This window comes from Canis lupus, chromosome X (genome assembly GCF_048164855.1).
Source record: "Canis lupus baileyi chromosome X, mCanLup2.hap1, whole genome shotgun sequence".
Classification (NCBI taxonomy): Eukaryota; Metazoa; Chordata; class Mammalia; order Carnivora; family Canidae; genus Canis; species Canis lupus.
The window spans coordinates 104,570,433-104,594,137 of record NC_132876.1 but is presented as its reverse complement, the minus strand read 5'-3'; the positions used below and the strand labels follow the sequence as shown (position 1 = coordinate 104,594,137).

Genomic DNA, 23,705 nt, shown 5'->3' with positions numbered 1-23,705 from the left:
ACAAGTGGGAGCAGCCATCTTGCTTTGGGAAACTAAGTAGTGTGGTTTTCACTGTTTTTGTCATAGAAGGTTCTAGAGATGGTTCTTCAATGTGTGCTTCTGGAGCCCATGCTCCCATGTTGCTTTCTGAAGAGAAGACGTGTTTTCCTTGGTTTCTGGAACCTGGGGTTATGGTAAAGACAAATAGAGAGTTATCCTGAACTTGGTCATCAAGAAATTCCAGGACACTCAGATAACTTCTTACTGTTCTGTCTCTTGTCTCTGCATCTAGCTGGCAAGCACTGTGAGGGCAGGACCTATTTCGGAAGCAGGTCTATAGAAAGTTAGACATAGCATGGCACGGCCCCCAAAATAGCTAATGCAGCCAGAGGTGCTTTCTCATTCAGATCTATAACTCCAGGTTAGTGAACGTGCTTTTCTGGGAGGGACATATAGAGAATTTTACAGAGAGCTGGAACTGGAACTTTGATTAAAAATTCTAGGAACGGGTGGCTCAGCAGTTGAGCGGCTGCCTTTGGCTCGGGGCATGATCCCGGGGTCCTGGGATCGAGTTCCGCATCGGGCTCCCTGCATGGAGCCTGCTTCTCCCTCTGCCTATATCTCTGCCCTTCTCTTTCTGTGTCTCTCATGAATAAATAAATATATAAGTATTCAGAAAAAAAAGAATTCCAGTGGATCTCTCTGTTAGAACTCTGGAGAAGCACTCACTTTTCTCCGAGAAAGGTTTCTACTCCTTGATTTTTGTCAGTTGATAGGGCAGTGGGTGGGACGGTGCAGAAAAGCCACCCACTTCTTTGCGAGGGGGAGCCTACCCACATGTCTCCACAGACTCCTGGGCCAGAATCTTAAGCTCAAGTGCTAACGGATGGAACAAGCCGGGTTCACGCTACAGAGTGGCAGGGACTGCGCTGAACCAGAGTGGGCGCGTCCTGTCCAAAGAGGGCAGAGGTTACTCAGTGATGCTGGAAGGGATGGAGCCCAGAGTGGCCACATGATCCGGTTTTCAAGAGAAGCCAGGGATCCAGATACTCCATAAAGTGTCTCAATTTCTAAGCTTTGGCAACTAATCTTTTAAAATTTTGAACACTGGGCCAGACTAAACCTCTGGGCCAAATTTTACCTGGGCCTTTACCTGGGTTGGGAAATGATACCCTAAAAAAAAAAAAAACCTGCTCTTTTCAGTCCCAGGCCTCTGAAAAGGGCACCTCTCCTGTTGAATGTAGGCGGTAGGATCTGCCTACACAGGGTGGACATTTATCTTGGACACCACTCTCTACCTCTCCACTCTCCTTCCTTCCTGGGGGCGTGGGGGAGGCCAGAAGTTGAAAATGCTACACAGATCATGCTCAATATTTTAATTTGTCCAGGAAACACAGTTAACCTTGTGACTCTTGCCCAAGACATGGGGGCTAATCAAAAGTTCACAGATGGGGGTTCGGAAAGGATGTTGAACGGGGACGAATTCACTGCCCTCCACCCCCACCCCCTTCTCTTGCCCAGCCCACCTCTTCCTCATCCAACACACGCAAACATCAACACACCTTTTCAAACACGTCGTTGAAATTAATTTGGTAGGAGATGCAAAGATAAGGACACTCCAGAAACAAATTTCCCTGTTTTGTGTCAGGGTTTTAAGAAAAACACACCGAGCCCCAGCCCCTCGATTCAGTGCTCCCATCCCAAACTTAAAGCTACCTTGCCTTCCTCTCCCTCTCCCTCTCTCTCTCTCATTCTCCCTCTCTCGCCCCTCACCTAAATATTTCTTAATTGAACGGTTTGCCGTGGAGCTTCCTTATAGCAGTTTAATAGATGAACTCATCTGAGCCAGCCTCAAATTTCAGATTAAAATTCCTTCATCCCGAAGGCAGCATTATCAGGTTGTTGGAGGCTGTTTTCAAACCTTGGTTTTGAATAGCAGCGGCTCTGCATTAATTTAACCACTAAGCTAATAAGTAGGTTTCGTTTTGTTATGCTAAGCTTTATTGCTTTTCTTTTGATCAGAATGGTGTTGTTGAGCAAAGCAGCAGACAAGGCATTCTTTGATGAGGGAATTAGCGCTCCATTCTTCCTCTATTATTCATAGCACAGTGGAATATGTAAGTACCTGAGGGTGTCAAAGGAGCGCAGGTTCTATTGCAAAGTGCTCGCCTTGTTTCTCTCAATAGCTGACTATGAGATGATAAACCGCTTAATACACTGTGCTAATTGGATGAGAGCAAAAAGAGATGGGAATTAAGGCGAGGCAAAAGGAGAAAGTGCAACCAGCCTTCAATTCACTCTTTCACCACTTTACCAGCACCAAAGGAGGCACAAGCTTTCTATAAGCAGACTAGAGGTTTTGTGCAGAGATAAAATGAACGTGTTAGTGGATTCAAGTAATACACTAATTATTGCACAGTATAAATACCACTACTGGTTTTATAACAGGGAGGTAAACTTCTTTTGAGAGGGTTATAGGATTGCTTGGCAGTGGTGTAGAACCTAATAAGGGCCCAGAGTAATAACCCCCTGGATTAACAAAATTGCTGCTTGTAGAAGTATGATTCAGGCTTTTACGAAGATTTCCGGAGAATGAATAAAAATGACTGAATGACATTTCTTAATGTATAACTGGTAATCGCTCCCTTTTCTTTAAAGGAAAAAATGTATACTTCAAAGTGGACCATTTAATAACGTCCAGAGACAACACAACTTTCTCCTTTGAAAAATGCTTACCCCCTCCTCCATCAGGTAGCAGGTTTTCTACTCTCTGCCCCCCAGCCAGCCAGCCCCTGGCTGTGAAATATGCAGTTGCTCCGCGGAACGCAGAGTTCCAAAATACCCTTTTAGGCCCCAAGTAAGACCCCCGCCATCCCCACACACTCACTGTTGTGTATACACATGGACACATGCTCACGTACACATTTCTTCCTCTAAACGCAAGTTCCAGGAACCCGTGTATAATTTCCTTCCCTCTGACATCAGCCCCCCCTTCTCTTCCAGTAAGATCTCCGCGCTCACAGTGAACCGAAAAGGAGAGCCAGGGGCGCCTTGTCTCTGGGTTTTACAAATCCAAAACAGTAATCATAAATGTTTGTCCCAAATAGGGAGGGGGAGTGGGCTACTAGGAGAAAAAAATGAGAAACTGGCTGGGGCCGCTCCCGGTGACTTTAGCTAAAGTCTGAGTTTCGAGTCCCGAGGTGTCCCAAACCTTGTCCAGTAGTGCCGCATCTCCTGCCTTCCCCACCAACAAGCCTACGATGCCCGCCCCGACGGCCGCCGCGCAGGCCATGGGAAGTTGGTGGCAGAAGAAAGCAGGGGCACCTTTGATGCTACTATGCCAATATTCCGCCCTCCTTGCCTTTCCTCCCAGGGCCTCATCCAGATCTGGCCGGCCTGTCTGAAAATGTAGCAAGTTAACTTTCGGCTTCCCCTCTTCCTTCCCACAGAGGCTCCCAATCACCCCTCATCCCGACTCTGTAGGGGTGGCCCTGGGAAAGCAGGTGGCGGGCATTCCGCCCTGGACGTGCTAGGGGATGGCCATGCCCCCTTCGCAGGGGCTCTCCTGAACTCCCCTGGGCTCGGCATGCCCTCCTCCACGGTGGAAGAGGTTTGCTTAAGGTTGGGGGGGTCAGCCGCTCCCAGCATTGTGACCGCGTTCCCAGATATTGGGGCCAAATTGGGTTGCCATTCATTAATAATGCTCACAATAAGATTAAATCATTCTGGAAAATCTCATAAAATCCCCCTAAGTACGCTCCAGTGGCTCTTTCCAATCCCCATCATTCAGCACTTGGGGAGGTTTGGAAGGAGAAGAAAATTGGTTTCTTTGCTTTTAATGCTGCTTTGAAAAGATACTCAGAGTTTGTCATGCGTGACATGTCACATGTTTAATGTGGACTTGCTGGAAGTCAGGGGGTCTTTAGCGTGTGATATTTATGGGGAATATTAAGTGCAGAATGAGGTCCCTCCAGCTGGGGAAAGTTGAAAGAATAGGAGGCCCGGGACCCGGCTTGTTTGCGGCATCAGAATGACATAGGATTAAGAGTTTGTAAAACAAGGCGAGGGGTTCTCATTGGCCAGTAATAAATGTAATCCTTGGAGGTAATTTCACGCAATTTGCTTCTGCTCCATGGAAGGGTCAAATGAGAAAAAATGACTTAAAAAAGAGTTCATTAACAGGAAGAATGGTACTGTTTCTCGTATACCATCCAACTGGCAGCCTGGAGAGGACAAAAAGCCGGACCTAAACAAAAAGCCAAAATCGACGGAAAATTGATATTGACCAGCAAAAAAAAAAAAAAAAAAAAAAAAAGTCCTTTCCCTCACGCCCTCAATCCTCGCCTGCACTCCCCCATCCTCACCTCCAAACTCCAGAGTAACCCCGGCCATCCCAGGGGAAGGGCCTTCACACCAGGACAGCCTGTGGAGCCTAGAGGTTTCAGGCACTCAGATCTCCAGGGGGACGTTCTAGAAAGTTCCCGCCGGGCCCGTTCAACTCGTGAGGTCTACGTGGGCGCCAGGGCCTAGGGAAGGTGGCTGGCGGCCTGCGTCCCGTGCCCCAGGCCGGGCTTCTGGTCTCGAGCTCCCGCCCTCGACAGTCCAGAGCCGGGGCGCGTCGCCGAGGCCCCCCCGACGGCCCGGGGCGCGCTCCCCGACGTCCCCAGCAGGCGGGCGCTCGGCCTTTCCGGGCCCGGCGGGCGAGCCGAGGAGCCCGGCCGAGCGCCGCAGCTGCCGGGCGGCTGACCCGTCCCCGAGTCGCCGCCGCCCTCGGCCCGCCCCCGCACCTGCCCGTCGGCCGCGCACACTGGCGCCCCCCGCCGCCCGGGGACCCCCCCCCGCAGGGCGCGGCCGGAGCGCGCGGAGCCCGACGGCCCCGGGACTCGCCCCCGCCCCCGCGGCGCCCGACTGGCCCGCGGCCTGGGGGGGCGGCTGGCACCCGCGCCCGGGAGTCACGCCGCGGCAGCACCCCCACCCCGCCGCCGCCCGCCCCTCTCCCCAAAGGTCCGGCGCGCTAATTACTACAAATTGAAACTAATTAAGCTTCTCTTCCCTTTCCCATCACCCCGGGAGCGTCGGCGAGACCCGGCCCCCGCGGGCGGGCGCACCCCGCGGTCACCGGGAGGGGCGCCCGGGGGCCGCGGGGAGGGAGAAGCTACGGTTCCCGGCGCGGGGGGGGGGGGGGCGCCGACGGGGTTACACGTCGCGAATCCGCTCGGGTCTCCTCAAGAAACCCGAGTTGTTTAGATTTTTTTTAATGTATACATTTGCCAATGCCTGGATAAGTGATGTAATGACATTTGTCGAGTTAAGATCTGCCACTTGGATACCCCTCACCGCCTTTCCATCACGGTGTCTGCCTCTTCTCTCTCCCTCTCCCCCTTCCTCTCCCTCGCACACGCACACGCACACGCGCGCGCACCCCCTCCCCGCGGGCACACCGGGGAGCCCGCCCCTCGCAGCTCTCGCCAACGCCGGCATCTCGGACTCGGCACTTCCTCGCTACGTGGCACTTGCCACGAACAGTTCCCCTCACCCTCCGAGCCCAGACCCCCAGACCCCCGCTAGCTTCAAACTTCTGTCTCCAGCACGAGCCCCGCCGCCGGTGCACCCCCCGCAGGCCCCCAGCGCCCCCCCCCCCCGCTGCGGCGTGCCCCGGGCTGAGGTGTGGCGGGAAGCCCCGCGGCCGCGTCCTTAACCTAAGCGGGGAAACCTGAATCCCCCCAGGGAGCCCGTCCAGCCCGGGGGCCTGGGCCGGGAGAAGCCGAGGAGGTGCCGGGCGCCGGGGCCCACCCCTGGCCTCTGGGGGGCCCCTCTGCTGACCCCTCAGCGCCCGCACAGAGCATTCACACTTCCTTTTGTTAAACATATAATTTTTTTTTTTATTTTGAGCGTGACACTTCTCCACTAGATAGCAAGGAAAAGTGATAACAATTACACATTACACAAAAGTACTGTACCATTGCCTTTATCTTGAAGGTTTCGGAAGCCTCTACAGTTAATAAGTTAAATAAAGGGCTTGAGTACATAAATATTTGTCTAGGAACCCTACCGTATCTACAACACAGTAAGAATCTACAGGAGGACAAACTTTTACCATACCACGCTGAGTGCAATTGCGTTATAACATTTCAAATATACAAAGCTCTGTTCTTTTTTTTTTTAATAACAATGGTATGTACAGAATCAATAATCACAGTTTGGTGACTTCAACAGTCCATATTCTAGCAGAGTATTTCCCTTTGGTTTGATATAAAAACCTTGGTTGGTGTATGATAAAGAAGAGAACAAGAACAAGACGCCCCTTTCTGTTAAGTGCACTGTTAGCTATCTTACAGATTCTCATTCGCTTCCCTGGCCCTGGCTTCACACCGGGGCCCACGCAGGGGAGATCAACTTAGAGCGCCAAAATGCTGTTTAAAGGAAGAAATAAAATAAAAAGCTAAGTGGGGTGCCGGGAGGGAGAGAGGTTGGGTTTGTTTTTTTTGTTTGTTTTTCTTTTTTTTTTTTTTTTTAACTCTTTTAACTTCAATACCAGGCGTCTTGGAGAGAAAACCTCCCCGATGCTTTCAGCAAAGTAAGAACGGGAGCGAGTGGACGCTGGAGAGGGCGCGAGGTTGGCAGTGGCGGGGCGGGGCGGGGCGGGGCGGGGGACAGCCGGCCGAGGAGGTGCCACGTCCGGTAGCGCCGGGGCTGCCTTGCCCGCGTCCAGGCAGCTGCGAAGGCGGCCGCGCTCTCTCAGTGCCGTCTCGGGAGTGTGCTGGTCCTCTGTTTCCATTTGGTCTTGAGTGGTGCTGAGTGAGGTGACCTTTCGGGGTGCGCCCGGGGCGCGAGGGAGGAGGGCAGCCTTTAGCACACCTCCTTGCCCGTGCTGGTGCCCGGCAGGATGTTGAGCTGCGTGAGCTGCGCGGCGTGCTCCTTGGCCTTGAGCCTCAGCGCCGCTATGCTAGACGCGCGTCTGTCTGCGGCCGCGGTGGCCGGGTCGGCCAGCGCGCCCGACGCCACCGCGCCCTCCACGGCCGGCGTGGGCTGTCTCAGGAGCGCGGCCGCGGTCGACGCGCTGGTCAGGGGGGCCATGGTGGAAAAGAGCCTGCGGGGAGAGCAAAGAGCGCGGTCACGGCCTCGGGAGCTGAGCGGTGGCCGCCGCCTCCCAGCAGCCGAGCCGAGGGCCGCGAGCGTGCGCGGGGGCGGCGGGGGCGTGCGCGGGGGGCTGCGGCGCCCGGGGGCCTTTCCTGGAGCGGGGGCCACGCGGGCAAGGCCAAGGGGCCAGGCACCCCGAGGGCCCGGAGCCGGGGCGCAGGCGGGTCCTGGGGCCCCAAAGCCAACGGCGCGGACGCCTGGATCGTGTGGCTTCGCCTAAGAAGGGGGTGAATTCTCGGGCCGGAGCTCCAAGGGCCAGGAGGGGGAGGCAGAGCGACAAAGGAGAAGAGGACACGGGGGGGGGGGGCTGGGATCAAGCCCCACCGAGACCCACGCTGCTGACTTCGCGCTCTCCCCGGGGCGCCTCCGCCCACGGGGCCGCCCTCCCGCGCCAGCCCGGGACCGCGAGGTGGGGGCGGGGGCGCCGCCTGCTGACTTCCGCTGCACCGGCCGCCCCGCGTGGGGCGCGGCGACACTCCCTCCCATCGCCGCCCCTTGCCCCAGAGAGCCCCCGAACCCCGCGACCTCGCGCGCGGTGCACGGCGACGCCCAAGCCTGGCCCCCCAAGCCTGGGACCCCGGTCTGTGCCGCCAACTCCGGGCGGCGCCGGGATTGCTTCTCACGGCGCCTCCACCCCCTTCGCACCGCACTGCGGCCCTGCGGCTGAGGCCAGAGCCCCTCCAAACCCCCCACGCTCCCCCTCCTTCCCCCCCAGGGCTCTGGCTCCAAACTCCCGCAGGGCCAACTCGGAGTTTCCAGGATTAGAAATGAGCACACCTGGCTTCGAGGGGGGGAGCGGGAGGCTCCCCCCCAGCCACCCCCCACGCCCTCAGGCCCCCCCACCGCACTGCTCTTGCAGCCTCCCCAAATCTCCCAGTCGGGCACTCCAGCCGGGCTTCGCCAGCTTTTACAAGTCACTTGTCGGAAGGGAAAGGGGGCGGGCGGGGGGGCGGGGGTGGGTTTCGGGGGACACACGACTTAAAGTTGTTCTCCCAGAAAAAACAATACAGTGTGGCCTGGAGAGGGTGTAAGATGCCCTGGTTCCATTGGTAAACTGAGTCACTAACTACACTTCAATGCCCTCTCGCTGTTTATTTTATTGGTTTGTTACATGAAACTACTTTTACTTAGCGTCTTTTTTTGAAACTTTTCTCTAAAGATGATTTTTGTTAAGTGGCTGCGCAGTTGGATGAATCTATTATTTCTTTGTTCTCCCAAAGAGAGATCATTGAAGCTGCATTCAGTTTTATTTTCACTGCACTTTCCAACTTAATACATCCCTCCTTTGTTTCTTTGTCTGGGTGATAATACAGACTTTTTATTTCATCATTCGATGTTCACTTAAAGAAAGGGAATTATAATATACGATGAACTGTTTCTTTTATTTCGTTGTCTTGTGCCGCGCTGAGGGTCGGGGGGTTGCACATATGGGGGTACGGTTGGCAGCGGGTCACTTGAGTGACAGGGAAGTTAGAGTCTGGGGAAGAAGAAAGAATTCTTTGCACCCAGAGGGCCCGTGGCTCCCGGGCTCGTGTGGAAACCAGAGCTGTGTTCCTCTGCCAGGCTTTGGAGCATGGGGAAGGATTTTTGCAAAAAAAAAAAAAAAAAAGGCTGACAGTCATCCCAGCTCTGCAGGCTACACCTGCACACGTTTACACACAGACCACCTATGGCCCCGGCGGCTGGTGCCTTCCGTGGTACTTTTACAGCTTTCCCTGAGCACTCCCAGTCGTCACGGTTGTTGGCACTGCCACCGCCCTCCCCTCTGCTCCTGGCCCCAACTCATTCCCTTCGAGATCCACACAGTTTGAAGCAAAAAAAATTAGAGAGTATTTTCTTTGGCTAAATCTGAGGGTTGGCCAAAGAGCGAAGACGTGCGTAGCCGCTGCCGGTCTCCCGCCTCCGGCCTCCTCCCTGCCCCCAGGCCGTGTGCGTGCGAGAGACAGACAGACAGACTCCCCGAGGCCGCGCGTTACCTGCCGAACGCCGGGCTGATGAAGGCCGGGTGTCGGAACACGGCGGCTCCGAGGAAAGTGCTCAGGCCCAGCGGCGCCCCGCTGGGCGGCAGGCTGGCCGAGCCCGGAGGCGGAGGGAGGCTCGGGAAGGCGGCGGCGGCGGCGGCGGCGGCGGCCGTCCAGGCCGAGTCGAGCGCGGGGTGGTGCGGCGGGAAGGGGCTGGCGTCCAGGTAGGGGCTCAGCGGGTGCGTGGCCGACAGCGGCCCCGGGAAGGGCAGCCCCGGGGGGTGGGTCTGCGCGCCCGCCTTCTCCCGCTTGCGCCACTTCGCCCGACGGTTCTGGAACCAGACCTGCGAGGCGGAGAGAGCCGGGTCGGCGGCGGGGCTCCGGGGGCGGCGGGCGCTCGGGCCTCCCCCCCCCCCGCGCCCTCCCCTCGGCGGAGGCCGGCGCCCACTCGCCCCCCGGGGCCTCGGCTGACTCAGAGCCGCCCCCCGCCCCGGGGCCAGACGGACGCGAAAAGGAGCCCAAACTTAGAGCCGGCGGGAGACAGGGGGCGAGCAGGGCCTTTCCAGCGCACATTTGGAATAGCCTAGTTCCTTGCCAAGTTGGAAGAAAGCGGTCCCCGGTGTTTAGAGTTGGGGAAACTGAGGTTTAACCGTCTCCGCTGCCACCTGCTCACTGTGCATCTTTAGGCACGTCGCTTAAACCTCTCAACCTCAGTTTTCTAATCTGTAAAATGGTGATAATAAAACTTTACTCATAAGGCTGTTGATGTGGAATGAATAAAATACAGCATGTGCAAGCTCGCCTTGGGCAGTGACTCTTGGCGGGGGGCAGCCACCCAGAGATGGCCACACGTCAGCCCTCTGCTGCGCATCAGCTGTTTTCGCCTGTTTCAGGTTTACCCAGGAGCCCGCAAAGTCCCTGCTGTGTTGAAAAGGGGGTCTCGGGGAGGCGGTTCACTTATTCTTTCCAGAAATAGTTCTTGAACACCCAAGAGCACTAAGCTGGATTCGGGAGCTTGGGGAAAACTAGGAGGGAGGGAAGAAATGCCCCAGCAAACAAGTCTACGTTGTAGCGGGGAAGTCCTCTGGGAAAGGAAACCTGGGGCCTGGCGGCCTGCTATCTGCAGGGGCTCACTGCTGGGCCTGGTTCCACCCAGGAAGGCGCCGACTGCCAGGCCCGGGTATGCAGCAATCCCTGGACAAACAGAAATCAGGGTGCAGGCTACCTGTCGACCCCACACATCTTCAGAGCTAACAGGTCGTTTATTTCTTTGCGGGACTTGGTTTAAAGAGGTTATTTAAATAAGACAGTTCTAGGCTTGCGGGAGGTTTCCAGCACAAGGTATCTTCCTAATTGTTAATAGAAAGCAGTTTTACTGGAGACCTTTACCTGAAATGTGGCAGCTACCATGGTCTAAAAATAACTCCCAGGAGCATGAAATTATTTTTATGTGACCTGCTCATCACACCCACAGCTAATAATATATGCTCCTTCTCCCCTGAAGGCATTAATATTTTTAGGCTTGGGTTGATGCCTGCACACAAGTCTAAAAATTAAGAATGAACTCCAGGGCTATACAGAGTTATATTAAAATATAATGTAAGTGATCCCCGAGGAATTTGTGTGTGTGTGTGTGTATGTGTGTGTTTGATATATACACACTGTAGGTTGTCTTACTAGCACTGGTATCTAAGCTTGGCTTGACTTCTAGACAGCCACCTAGGGCAAGAGAAATCCAGAATCCACACCGGTCGATTATTTAAAATTCCGCTGAAAAGGGGCCCATCCGTAAGATTCCACAGCCCTCAAGTAATCTATCTGTGAATGGGAGAAACACTCTAGTGTGGAAATTCAGAGGCTTGAAAAGGTAAGACTCGATGGGACCAGGCTGGGTGGGCAGCTTTTGTGTATCCAAATCTGTCTAGACGAGAATATCCGCCACTCCTCGATGCCAGTGAAAGGAGTAAAGGAGGGGAGGAGGCAGTGGATGCAGAATGCCCTCAAAGAACGTGGAAACCTTTTCCAGACAGATCGTCTCTCCCGGCTCCACTGCAATCATCAAGATGTCCCCCTGCAATTCCTCATTATTGAATTAATACCTCTGAGGCCCCCCAAAGGTAAACGAAAGGACTCTAATAATTCATATTCACTTAATTACATCTTCTCCGGTGAATAGGGAGAGAGGAGAAGGGGAGGGGGCGCTCTCTGTCTTTTTAAAAGTTATTTAACTTTCCCACGACTCGTTCCCCTGAGCTGAAAATACGGAGTTGCTGTCACATCTCTGTTTGACAATGGAGAAATGTGTCAACAGAAAGGAGGGGACAGGCCTCATCATTAGCCCTCTAATGCAAGAAGCTGTTGTGTATTAAATGAGCCATATGGAATTTATTGTGCTTTATCAGCGCTTGATTTTGACTGTAAAGTGATTCACTCAGCTCCTAACCCAGGGACATCTGTTTTCTGTTGGCCATCGGGGCTGCCCAGTGTTGATCGTCTCTTTGGTTATGAGGCCCGGGTTGGGAAATGCACTCTGGTATGGGGCTGCAGACACCTTTAATAGCATTGCACTCGCTCCCTATTAGATCAATGTGCGCTCATTGCTATAAAAAATGGGAAATCAAATAGCATTAGCCAGCTCCTTGTGCGGGCGGAGGGGAAATCAAACAGCATTTTGCCTTCAAATGGCCCTGTTTGTTCTAGCACTAAGTGGGCTTTTATGAAGCCCGATTGGAGACTTAATCGCAGCCAAATACCTGCTTGGAGCTGAGCGGATTTGTCTAACAACCAAATCCATGCTCCATCCCATTATTTCAATCAGGAGAAGTCAGTCCTCCGATTGTTTCCTCCAGGGGCTGTGGAACAGGGGAGGGGGGGGGTGCGGTGGGGGGTAGCTCCTGACAGCAGCGCAGGGACTCTGAGACCCCTCTTCTGGTCCCGGACCCCTTCCTCAGGGCTCCCAAACCCAGAGATCTTCCCCTCCAACCTCCCAGGTCTTCACATTTTCATCTTTTTTGTGCATGAGGGTTTGAGTCTATTTTTCTGATTCTGTTTCTCTTCGTTTTATAAAGGGGGCCTCATCCCACCCCAATCCATTGGCCCCCTCTCTCTCCCACCCTTCCCCCTACCCCTCCCTCTCCCTCTCCCTCCTCCCTCTCTGTGGGCAGCTCACCTGGACTCGGGCCTCAGTCAAATCCAGCCTCATGGCCAATTCCTCCCTAGAAGAAAGCGACACAGACAGGAGGTCACATCAGGCTCCAACAAGCCCTTCTCAAGCCACTTTCCCCTTGCTAGCAGGCCTCCTCTGTCAGGGTCTCCCCTGGCTGCCTGCCCTCACCCCCAAACATATGGGCATCTCATGATCCCTTCCCCACCAAAGTGCCTACTATTTGGTTGAAAACAAAAACCTACGACACGTTGCTGGAGATGGGATATTACACTGTAGCATCCTATATTCAAAAGTGACAAGGGTGGCTTCTTGAGTCTATAAGCCTAACTGGGCCCTCGGATTCGCCCTCATTCTCCCTGAAGCCAGAGTTAGACAAGAAACACGCACACGATGCTCACAGCCTGTTCTGTCCTAATGGTACCTGGGACAAGTACTCATGCAAAATTTGTTTTCCTGCCCTCGGTGTCTTTCTGCCTTTAAAATTTTTTCCAGTCTCCCTCCTCCTCCCCCCTCCCGCTTTTCTCTCTCCATCTCCAGCTCTTCGCCTTTCCTTCCATCTCCCTACCACCCCCCCACCCCCCTCCCCGCCTCCCTCCCTCTTCCCCTTAGGTCATACTCCCCATTACCCTCTGGAGATACGTTAAGCTTGTTAAGAGTTCAGTGGGGTAATTTTTTGATTAAACAAAATTCTGCGCACCTCCTGACTCCAGTGCCCACTACAAACCCTGCCCATCTCAGGGGGAGTCAATTGAATGAAACCCTACCCCGTCATTGCAGTTATTACTGCGACAATTAAGGCAAATAGGAAACCATTAAGATGCTGTAAAATGGCTTACGACCTGTTTACCAAAAATCTGAGCTCCAGAGAATAATCGGCTCTACCCCCGCTAATATGAAAGACTGGGGGCTGCTCCAGCCTGGGACCCAGGGTTGCACTGTTGGCAGGCCCCCTCATCCACACCCGAAACTTCGGTTCCCTAAAGTGCTTTCCGTTGCCCCTGCTGCAGGGAGCACCAGCAAATCTGAACCGGCACTTTAGGCTGGCTTCCTGCCTGAGCCAAGGGGCTCTAAATAAGCCCGAAGAGGAGCTGCCCCCCCCACATACTGTGGTTCCACCCCGAGAAGCCAAAGGAGGGCAGACCTGGATGCCAACTGACACCTCCTCATTTTCTCCTGTTGAAATACACGTGTCACAAATGCAAAAGGCAGATCGGCCAGTTAGCTATTTGATAGCACACACTGATTTTAAAATGTATGTTCTTTTTTAAAGATGTTGAAGGGACGGGATGATCCAGAGGAGGACCAACTTTAGCTCGAGGGACGATCAAGTTTAGTGTCTGCCAGCATCAGATCCACACTTTTCCATTACTGATTAGGAGAGAGTTTGGCAATTACTTGCCAGATCAACACCACTTTAGAGTTGGCTCGGGCCTCCTGAGGTCTGAGCAGCGATTTCTCCTCCGGTTCAAAGGGGCGGGCAGCTTTCCACTTCTAAAATGCATATTGAAAAGCTGCACACGTCTTGAGCGAAGGAGCTGCCCGCGCCCCAGGAGCCCTGCGCCAGGCAGACCCCCTTCCCTTCCTTCCTACCCGCTGAAGGAAGTTTGCCCTGAGCCTGGCTCCTCGCGGGAGCCCAGCCGGTGGCCCGGGGGTGGGAGGGGAAGGCCCTCAGTCCGGCCAGCGCCCCACGTTGGATGAACGAGTCATCCAAGGGTCCGGTCATCTCACCTCTTTCCCCAAAACACTCAGGCAAGAGGGACCTGGAGCGGGACCAGGCGGAAACCCCGGCTGGACGACAGTCCAAAGAGAAAAATCCCCCAGCTGCGCGGTCGCCTGTCGGCCGGGCTGCCGGCAATCGCGGCCCGGCCCTGCAAGCCCGCGCACTTTAACGCACCGCCGGGCTTGCGGGGGGGCGGGACAGTGGGGAGAGGCGAAGATTCCGGCTGCTGCCCCGCAGACGTGCAGGCACCAAACCCTGCCCAGTTCCGACTCCCCTCCGTTATTTCAGAAGTCCTCAAACGGCAGAACTTGAATCTTTTGAAAGGCCTTTCCCGCGGGCGCGGGCTCCAGCTTCCCTGAACGGCGAAAGCGTAACCGATACCCACCGGGCTCCGGGGCAGCGGGCGGGGGTGGCGGGCGCGCACCACACAGCGGCCAAAAATAGCCCGGGGCTCGGCCGGGGACCGGCGGCCACCGCAGCGCCTGGGGGCCGGCGTACGTGCCCTGGGTGCGCGCGCCTGCAAGCTGGCGCTCTCGGGCCCTCTCTGGAGAGGCCATTCCTAACTAAAACTTGTCATTTGAAAAAAAAAATTAAACTGGAGAGACTTGGGGAAGGCAAGAGATCCCAGTCCAAACTTAAAACCCGGAGGAGGGGTGGGGCTGGGGGTGGGTAGTGTTTAGTGAGCAGCGGTGGGTGCGACGGGAGGGCACACCTGAGCCGAGTCCGGGAGCCAAGTCCCGGCCCCAACCCGGGGCCCCGGGCCGCCCGCCTTCCCCTCCGGGCCCGCTCGCGCTCTCCGCCGGCCGCCGCCACGGCCGGCCCGCTCTCGTACCTGGTGAAGACGTCTGGGTAGTGCGTCTTCTGGAAGGCCCGCTCCAGTTCCTCCAGCTGGTAGCTGGTGAACGTGGTGCGGTAGCGCCGCTGCTTGCGCTTCAGCAGCCCCTCCTCCGAGTCGCTGCCCGCAGACAGGCACACGCTGTCCTCGCCGTCCTTGCCCTCGGCGTCCTCCGGGTGCAGCAGCAGCTCCTCCTTGGGCGATAGCTCCCCGCCCTCTGTGGCCACGGCGGCGGCGGCGGCGGCGGCGGCGGCGGCGGCGGCCACCGCGCCAGTGGCGGCCACGGCGCAGCGCCGGGGCTCCTTGAGCAGCGCGCGGGCGTCGTCCTCCAGCAGCTCCTCCTCGTCGTCCTCCAACAGCTCCTCTTCTTCGTCTTCGTCCTCTTCATCCTCCAGCAGCTCCTCCTCGTCGTCCTCGGCGCCCGTACCGCCACCCGCCGCCGGGGCGCCACCGGGGCCGCTGGCCGCGCCGAGGCGCTCGTCCGGGTGCGCGGCGCCCCCCGGGCCACCCAGCTCGTCCAGCGCGGGCGGTGGCGGCACGAAGGGCGCCCCGTTCTCGCGGTACGACTTGCTGCGGCTGATGCTCACCTGCGGTGCCTGGCTGATCTTGAGCGTGTCCCAGGCCGCGGCGGCCGCCGCCGCGGCGGCCACGGCGGCCCCCGCGCCGTCCGGCCGCTCCCCGGGCCGCGCGGTTGGCGGCGGCGGCGGCGGGGCCTCCCCGCGCGGACCCGCCGTGGCCGTGGCCGCAGCCGCCGCCGCCGCGGCCGCCGCGGCCGCCGCCGCCGCCGCGCCCTGCAGGAGGCGGCCCCCGCCCGGGCCGTACAGGCGCCGCAGCTTGGGCGGCAGGTGCAGCTCAGCCTCGAACGGGGCGCCGCTGCCCTTGGGGGAGCCTGCGGGCAAGGGAGAGCGGTCAGCGCGCCGGCCAGCCGGGCGTCCCCGCCGGGCCGCCGCCCGAGGCCGCCCCTGCGCCGCTCTCGCCCCAGGCCCCGGCCCCCTCCTCCCGCGCGCTCCCGGCCTCGGACCCCCTTCCCCTCTTTCCCCACTTTTCTGGCTTTTTCTGTTTCTTCACGTCTTTCCCTTTCTTTTTCCTTCTCCTTTTTTCTTGTGTCCTCCCTCCGTCCCTCTCGTCTCTCCTTTCCCTCTCCCACTCTTCCTTTCATTTCCTTCCTTCACCTTTCTTTCCCTCCCTTCCTTTCATTTTTACCTTCCTTCTCTCTTTCCTTCTCTACGCGTCTCTCCCTTCCTTTCCTCATCTTTCTCCTCTCCCCCTTCCTTCCTTTTCCTTTTCCCGAGCTTTGCCCACTCGCTCCCCTCCTCCTTTCTTCCTTTCTTTTTCTTTCCCTTTCCTCCCTCTCTCTTCTCTCTCACACTTTTTTCCCTTCCCCATTTCAGGGCAGGGGAGAATCTGAAAACATTCAACAACTTAAAAAAAAAAATACACCACCACCACCCTGAAAACTTGGCGCACGACCTCTGGCTGCCGCTCTGCCACGCAGGCCCAGGCTGGCGACAGGGGCACTGCCCGTGGGCGACCCCTGAGGGGGCTGAGAAGGTGGCCCGGTGGCCCTGAGCGCGGGCCAGCCCGACAGCCCGCAGCGGGAGGGGGCCGGGGGCTCCTTGCACAGAAAGGCAAAGAAAAATCGTCCTGCAGAAAATGGGCTCGGAAGGCCTGGGAGGGGGTTATAAGGGGGTACAACAGGCACAGGTCGCTCTTTCCCTTCGAGGAAGCGCCTGGCACAGGTGCCACTGCAGGCTAAAAAAAGAAAAGGAAAAAGTCAGTTTTATTTTAAACGGCCCCTTCTCGCCATCTGCTCCTGTCTTCCCAGTGGCCCTGCGGCTGGACCGCTGGTTTTTGGATTTGAAAAGAGACCAACCATTCTTTTTCCCTGTGATACTTCTGCGGGCAGCTCAAGGCGAAACTTGAGTGTAACAGGTTCGGGGCAAAATGACGGGTTGTTTTGGAATTTTTAATTTTAGGGGGAAAAAGGCCCCAAAGCCTTAGAAATATTTCAACTCTAGTTTTAAAAATAACACAGCAGAGAAAAAAAATAGCACCCAGAAGCCGAACATTAAATACATTTCAAATACAATAAGGAGCATTTGGGTAATCCCTGGGAGATGTTTTCTGCAAAGCTTGGGTTTAAAAGGTCACAAGTAATCTACAATTAAAAAAAGAAAGAAAGGGCGGAGGGGGGTGGGGGAACACCGCGTATAAAGAAATCTTCCAAAGAGGAAAGACCGAGGCTCACTCTGCCTGGAGACCCCTATTCACAGCTTTAGGGGTTCTTGTCTTCAAGTTGTTACAAGGTCCACCCGGCACCTGCTGTTTCTGACCTGTCGCCCCTCTTCAGAGCACCCCCCGAGGCCACCACACGGAGCATTTAAACGACCTAAAGACCAATACCGAGAATCTAAGCCCCCCTCCCCCCGCCCCCAAGCGAAGCACGGCCTGTGCTTCAGGAAGCTGAGGGGAAGGGAAAGACAGACCCTGGCGAGACGTGTGCCGCTCTTTGAGGCACCAGGCCTCGGAGTTGTTCTCTCTCTTTCCTCCATCTCCAGCTTGATAACCCCAGGCCCCTGGCCCCTGAACATCCAACATCCAAACCGGTGCCCAGCGCTCTTTGCAGGTGCCTGCCGGGCGCAGCCTTACCTTGCACGGCCTTTTCCTGGTCGGCGCGGCTGGCCAGTGGGGCGGGCAAGCTCTGCGCGGCTCCCAGCAGCCGCATTTTGCAAGGGCTCCTTCGGCCCAGGATGCTGTCGATGCAGTAGGAGGAGAGCAAAGTTGGAGATTTACTTTTGCACTCGGGCCTCTCGGAGCAGCCCTCCTCCTGGTACTGATTGCTCATGGCTGGGGCTTTTTCCCTGGACGCAGAGAGCCGGGCCGCTGGCTGCCTCTCCTGGAGGGTGGGATGGATGGGGGTGTGTTGGGGAGTGGGGTTAGATGGCTGTTATAATGGATATTACTGCGATCTCTGTGCCTCTCTGCCTCCCTCGGTTGCTGGCTGCCGGCTCCCGCCCTGCACGCGGCCCCAGCTCGCCCTCTCCGCGCTCAGGACAAGCTGTAACAAGTGTAGTGAGCGGCGGGCGCGGAGCTCTGGAGTCTCTCTCCTCCACGTGCTGAGAGGCGCCCTGTGATTGGCTCTCGCCAGAGGCCGGGCTGCGCCGGGCTGCGGGCTCCGAGCAAAGCCTGGACTGGAGTGCGGAAAGGCCGGCGAGGGGTGGGGGGGCGGTGGCAGAGCTCTAGGAGACGCGGGCACTCGCCCCGAACCGTTTTTTTCCCCCTCTTTTTTATGTTTTTAACTAACAATTCTCTAAGTTCTCCATTTCTTCCTGTAGACTCCCCTTTAGCCCATCAGGGCTGGCCCGTGGCTCTAGCTTCTTCTGATCTCAGGCCTGTGGGTGCCACTTGGGCGACGACGTGCGCCCCTTCCACCAACCAGAGGACCTCGCTTCCTGGAGGCGAGGCCTTGAGGCTCGCGTTCAGACCGACTTGGTACTTTGCAAAGCCAGGGTTGCGCTCCCGGGACAGCCCTTGATCTCGGGGCGCCAGGTCGCCGTCCGCGTTAGGCCCGACGGCCTCCCGGGGGTCAGGGTGCTGGCCGCGAGCCAACAGCTGCTGTCTGGGCGTTCGCTTTCCTCCTGTGGCCCAACGCCCTGAGCTGTTAGCCTCCACCCTGAGCCGAGAGATTGTTCTCGGGTTGGCGGCGTCCCCCAACCTCTCTCACCTCAGTCTTTAACTCTGGAAAAAGTGCCCTTAGGGACAAAGCTGTGCCGAAGGCGCGCGGCCTTCACTAGAGCACCTGCCGGGCAGGACGGGACAGGCGAGTGTCAACTGCGGACGGAGTCTGGGAGGCTCCCCTTCTTCCCAGACTCGCTTCCCTCTTCTTCCCGCAAGTTCGCCTCCATTAGGCGGTCACCCCGAGGCTGGACCCTCTCAGGTCTCGGTGCAGGGAGCGGACCTGTGGGGGCCCCGAGGGCTCCAGGGTGCGAAGGACCCAGGTTCGGCTTCTAGCGTGCGTGAGCGCCTACGATTCTGAATTCTTCGGGCCTGGCTCCCACAGCAAAGGGAAGAGAATGAGCCTGCGGTGAACGCGGCTCTTACCAGACAACTTCCTGCGCGTCCAGCGCTGAGGAATCGAGACCAGCTGGGACTGACATTGGGTCAAACCTGGGCGAGGGGCTTAGCACGGACGTCCCCCTGGCCTGGGTGCAGGGCTCCAGGGCCGGCCAGGGGCCCCGACAATGGCAAGGTGGGGGCGACGGTGGTGGGTGGGAGAGGGGTCGGGGAGGGGGGAATCCACGCCGGGTTTTCCGGTCTCAACCCCTTCAATGTGTCAAAGAGAAAAGCGTTTTACAAAGGATTATACTTGAATCACTTACAGTCAGTATTTAAAAATACAAGGATGCATAACTGGGATTTTTTTTTTTTTCAGCCATAAACATCTGCATAACTCTTGGATGCTGGTGGGTGGGTGGCCAAACGATCGGGCTGGCTTGGCAGGAGAATTCGAGACGCAACTTGAGGGGGAATGAAGGGTTGGGAATAGGTACATTAACAATGTTAATACTCATGCCGCTATTACTACTACTATTACAGGCAAGAGGAAAAAAGATGTCTCTCTGTGTCCCTCTTTCTGTTTTTTACTTTGAGTCTCACCAGTTTTTCCTACACTCAGATGACGGGGCTGGGGGACGGAGGAGTCCCTGAGCCACCCCTGACATTTGATTTCCTCTTAAGCCCTGCCTGCTGATCCAAGGCACCTGGGATCTTCTCCTGCCTTTCTTGCATTCTTCCCTTTTCCATCCCCACCAACAGTTCCAGTTTTTACACTGTCCCATTCGGCGTTCAGCTGCCGCTCTGCGCGCTGATTTCCTCCCCAGCCCCGAGAGCCCACTCCCGGCGAGCGGGGCTCGACGCAGCTGTAAGGACGCGTCCGTCTCCTCCAAGGCTCCAGCCTCGCCTCGGACCCTCCCGGGTGTCCCCGCGGCTGGTCGCTGGGAGAAACGGAGGCACTTTTCCCTCCCCGGAGGGCCCTGCGTCGGAAATCCGCAAGACCCGGCTGCTGGGTGGCTCCGTGACTTCAGAGTCGGCTCCGCACACGCAGGGAGTGGGCTGAAAACTGAGTCCCAAATAGATCGTGTTAAACAAAAAGCGACACAAACGCACAAATCATTTCTGAGAGCCTAACAGGGTTTCAACTCTTTCGGTGGAAGATTTCTTTGCTTCCGTCTCCCTCCTCCCCCTTCTGCAGCTGTTCTCCTTTTTTAAAAAGAGAAGTCGGACTTTCTGCTGGGGTGTATTCTAATTTTAATCATCCACTGTAAAAGAGGAGGTTAACATAGAGTTTCTGATTCTGACTTAATGACCCCTGGAATTAAATCTAATTCTATTAATGGAATATAATGTGTTTCTTTGGGAAACCTGTGTGAAAACACTAGCTTTGTTATTTTATTTTGTTTATTTTTGATATTTCTAACCAGTCTTCCCCCAGTGAGGACGCTCCTGGGAAGGCCATTCACTTTGGAGAGAAAGGCCCCGACAGCCCTGAGATGATCTTTGTCACAATTCAATACCAACTTCAAAATCTACAATTGACTCTTCCTATTCCCGAAAGATTAAATTAAAAAACAACAGAGAACTCTTCCAGCATACCCACCGGGAGACAGAACCTGCTGGCATCTCCATGGTGTGTAACCAGAATATGGGTTTAGGATATATGTGTTATCCTATCTGTTAATTTTATTTTTTTAAGGTAAGCTTTACACCCAACATGGGGCTTGAACTCACTACAGGATGATCAGGAGTCGCGTTCCCTGCGGACTGAGCCAGCCAGGTGCCCTTCCTATTTGTTATTTTAGAAAACAAACAAACAAAAAAGATACTTCTAATGTCTAGGAAGAATTTAATTGATTTGTTGAGTAGCTAGACTTGTAAGAATTGGGCTATAGGGTATGTATAAAAACTTTTAGGTTAGCCAATTTCATATTTGCTCTCAGCAAAATGACACTTCACTGTGTTTTCATCTCACTTTCTTTTACCCACGAATCAGAGGAATTTCATTTTAGTGGTAATAGTTTTCACATTTGTACTTGGTTATTCACAACTCCTGACTCCTCTAGTCTTTGGGGTCTGTAACTGTTGTTGTTGCTGCTTTATTTTTCCTGGGCTGCCTAGAAAACAATAGTTTGCAGGTTCATTTGCCTTTACAAATCAATCACCGAGATAAAAATGACAGTTATGCCTGGAAGTGAGGGTCAGAAGTGTTTAAAACTGTTGTTTATGGTGAAAGACGAGGCTTGTCCCCAAGACTGGAAATAATAACTACCTAGAAGAGGCGGATGGAAGAAACCCCCTTTCCTTTCTGTGCTGAGAACTAATTCTACACTGCAGTTTCAAAATTATATTTGCAAGAAATTCAGGATAAGGGGGTGGCAGTAAATGTCATTTTCCAGGGGTGAAAATGTTTGGAGGAGAGTTAACCTTGCACACTTTGCATTTGAGATGTTTTAATTTGCTGTGCAGTATACACATAGATAAATAAGGCAGTGATGGGCTTTCAGCCTCACCGGACACCCAGGTCTCCTTAAATTATGCTCAACCTCTTCAAAACATGTATTTAAACAATAGAAATAAACTTCACTGGGGTCTGGCTACCAATTTGGAAGCCATTGGAAGGGAAGACAATAAGTCCTGATTACACTCAAGGATTCTCTGTGATGTGATATCCCCTTTGCCAAGTAATTTTGCTGTTTTATTTATTTATTTTCTTTTTTTTTTTTAACAAACTTTCATTCATTTATGGTCTTCCGCAACCTGCTAATTTAACACTGGAGCGCGTTATTGCAGTGTTAGGAGGAGAGAAAGAGGGAGAGAAAACAACAATACTGCAATGATCCAAATGATACAGTAGAATTATAGCAATTATAGTTCTACTTGTGGAAGAAAACCTTGCTGAGATCAGGCAAACAAACTGAAGCCTTGTGAGGATAACAAGCGTCGGGATTGACAGCCGGTGCTGGGAAGAGCCGGAGGGCACAAACAGAAATATTTGCCTCACCCCTACCCCCCCTTAACTCCAACCAGCCAAGGTTAACTTCCTCAGATGCTGCCTTCAGAGTCTTATCCACTTCGGGGTATACATTTCATGCACAAATCGTGGTCTCTCCTCGTGGAAGCCTGATAATAGGAGGAAATAGGACATAATCCGCTTGCCTAGCACTTGCCCCTCGCCTTGTCTGCCCCCTGCTTGCCCTCCACCCCCCACCCCTGCCTCAGTCCTCCCCAAGGCTGCTGGGATCCGTCCGTGGACGGTGTTGTTTGTTGATGTGTTTTCCAAGGATCAGCCCTTGGAAACGTCCAAAGGGACTGACAACTTGGATTGCTAGGGAAGACTCCTTGGCGTGTGTCGTGCCCCCTTCTTCGCCGTGTAGTCCGCCCGAACCCCGAGCTCCGCCAGCACCGCTCAGCTGGGAGAGGTTTGCTGGGAAGCAGAGCTTTCGGGAGCGTCCCGAGGAGCGCGGCCGAGCCCTCAAGGTACGGACGTGTGGGTGCGATCACTGCCTTGGGACAGCTCCCCTTATTTGCAAACTTTGTCACTCTTGGGTACCCTTCCGCGGGCTGCGAAGGGGGTGGGGAGCGAGAACCGGAGAGAAAGCAGACCCCACCCCCACCGCAATCAGCCACTCGGGCGGCCAACCCGGGCTTTCTCCAGCCCTGCTCTCCGCACAAAGCCGGGCGGGAGGGTCGCAGCTCACGTGTGCCCCGGGAAGGCGGGGGGCGAGGGGGCGGAGCGGGAGGCGCCCCCTCTTCGGGGGCGAGAAGCAGGCGGTTGGGCTCTCGCCCCGAGTCCCTCGGAGGGACCCCCCATCTCCTGACGCACGGTTCCCCAGGTTTCCAGACCAGAGAGGGAAACTTGTCGGCGCCCTGTAATCACCACCATCTGGTTTCTCCTCTGCAGCCGCCGGACGGCGGGCCCCTGGGTGCGGCCAGGGTCGAGGCGGCCGCCGAGCGGCCAGCGTTGTTCCGCAGCTGTTGCTCCCGGCGCCCCCGGACCTGGGGGGTGTAGGGCGCACGGATTGCAGCTCACGTCAGGAGCAGCGAGGGACCCGACGCCCGCGTCAGTCCCGAGGCCCAAGCAGACCCCCGCGGTCGGCGTCCTCGCCGCGGAGCCCCCCTCTCGGCTCGGCTCGGCTCGGCTCGGCGCCACGGCCAGAGCGCGCCCCCTAGCGGGGGTCTCCGGGTGGGCCGGGCCCTTCCCCGCAGCCTCTGGGCGCTGAAGTTGGCAGATCCCAGTGATACTGCAGGAATGAATGGGGGAAGAAAACAAAAGCCTTGGAAACATTTCCAAGTGTGCAATAAAAGACCCATCTGTACCTTTCTTCTCCAGCGCGTTCGTGGTTAAATGCCCCCCCCATACGCGCGAGAGGGGAGATAATTGCTGGGTGGATTCTTGCTGGAGAACCTCAGGAAACACTGGCCCGAGAAGTGGAATAATTGGGGGTGGGGCGAGGCGAGCGTGCAGAGGCTGCCACACCAGCCTGAGATCTGATTCCGCTGTCTCTGGGGTGTTTGTGCATGGAGTCCTGGCCGCCTGCGCCAAAAGGTTCCTCAGTCCCAAGTGAGGGGTCATCTGAAGGTAGCGCCTCTAAGATTTCTTTTCTTTGCAGTGGTCTCTGTGGCACCCCCCCCATTCTGGCTCTGAGATCCCTTCCCACCTTATGACACTAGAATACCCCACCTTCGGAGTCTAGGATTCTCCAGTGTTTGCCTCAATGATTCCCACACCTTCTGAGTCCAGTTCCCCCACCTCTGACTTGAGGGCCCTACTTTGTCACTCTCCGGCAATCTGGCCATGGCCTGCTCCACCTCCCCCAGGTAGTACCTCCCTCCAGCAGCATCTGCCTC

The 23,705-nt window shown here is 55.8% G+C and overlaps 1 protein-coding gene and 1 long non-coding RNA gene across 2 annotated transcripts; one reads left to right on the top strand and one right to left on the bottom strand.

Annotated features, from left to right (window-relative positions):
- Window positions 1-5,835: 5,835 nt before the first annotated feature.
- ARX (aristaless related homeobox) lies at window positions 5,836-18,854 on the bottom strand. The gene is made up of 5 exons (XM_072815373.1): window positions 17,451-18,854; window positions 14,799-15,690; window positions 12,250-12,295; window positions 9,096-9,424; window positions 5,836-7,069 (listed from the first exon to the last, which is right to left on the bottom strand). The coding sequence occupies exons 1-5, from the start codon at window positions 17,644-17,646 to the stop codon at window positions 6,829-6,831; spliced, it is 1,704 nt and encodes a 567-aa protein (XP_072671474.1). The 5' UTR covers window positions 17,647-18,854; the 3' UTR covers window positions 5,836-6,828.
- Window positions 18,855-21,620: 2,766 nt separating this feature from the next.
- LOC140627764 (uncharacterized) lies at window positions 21,621-23,178 on the top strand. Its single transcript, XR_012026379.1, has 2 exons — window positions 21,621-22,334; window positions 22,759-23,178. It is a non-coding gene; the product is annotated as an uncharacterized lncRNA (long non-coding RNA).
- Window positions 23,179-23,705: the final 527 nt, after the last annotated feature.

Excerpts from the sequence above, each read along its gene's own strand:
- ARX (XM_072815373.1), bottom strand. The coding sequence starts at position 17,646 with ATGAGCAATCAGTACCAGGAGGAGGGCTGCTCCGAGAGGCCCGAGTGC. Across the intron at positions 12,296-14,798 it reads TACCCAGACGTCTTCACCAG|GGAGGAATTGGCCATGAGGC; the intron begins GTACGAGAGCGG and ends GCTTTCTTCTAG. Across the intron at positions 7,070-9,095 it reads ATCAGCCCGGCGTTCGGCAG|GCTCTTTTCCACCATGGCCC; the intron begins GTAACGCGCGGC and ends CTCTCCCCGCAG.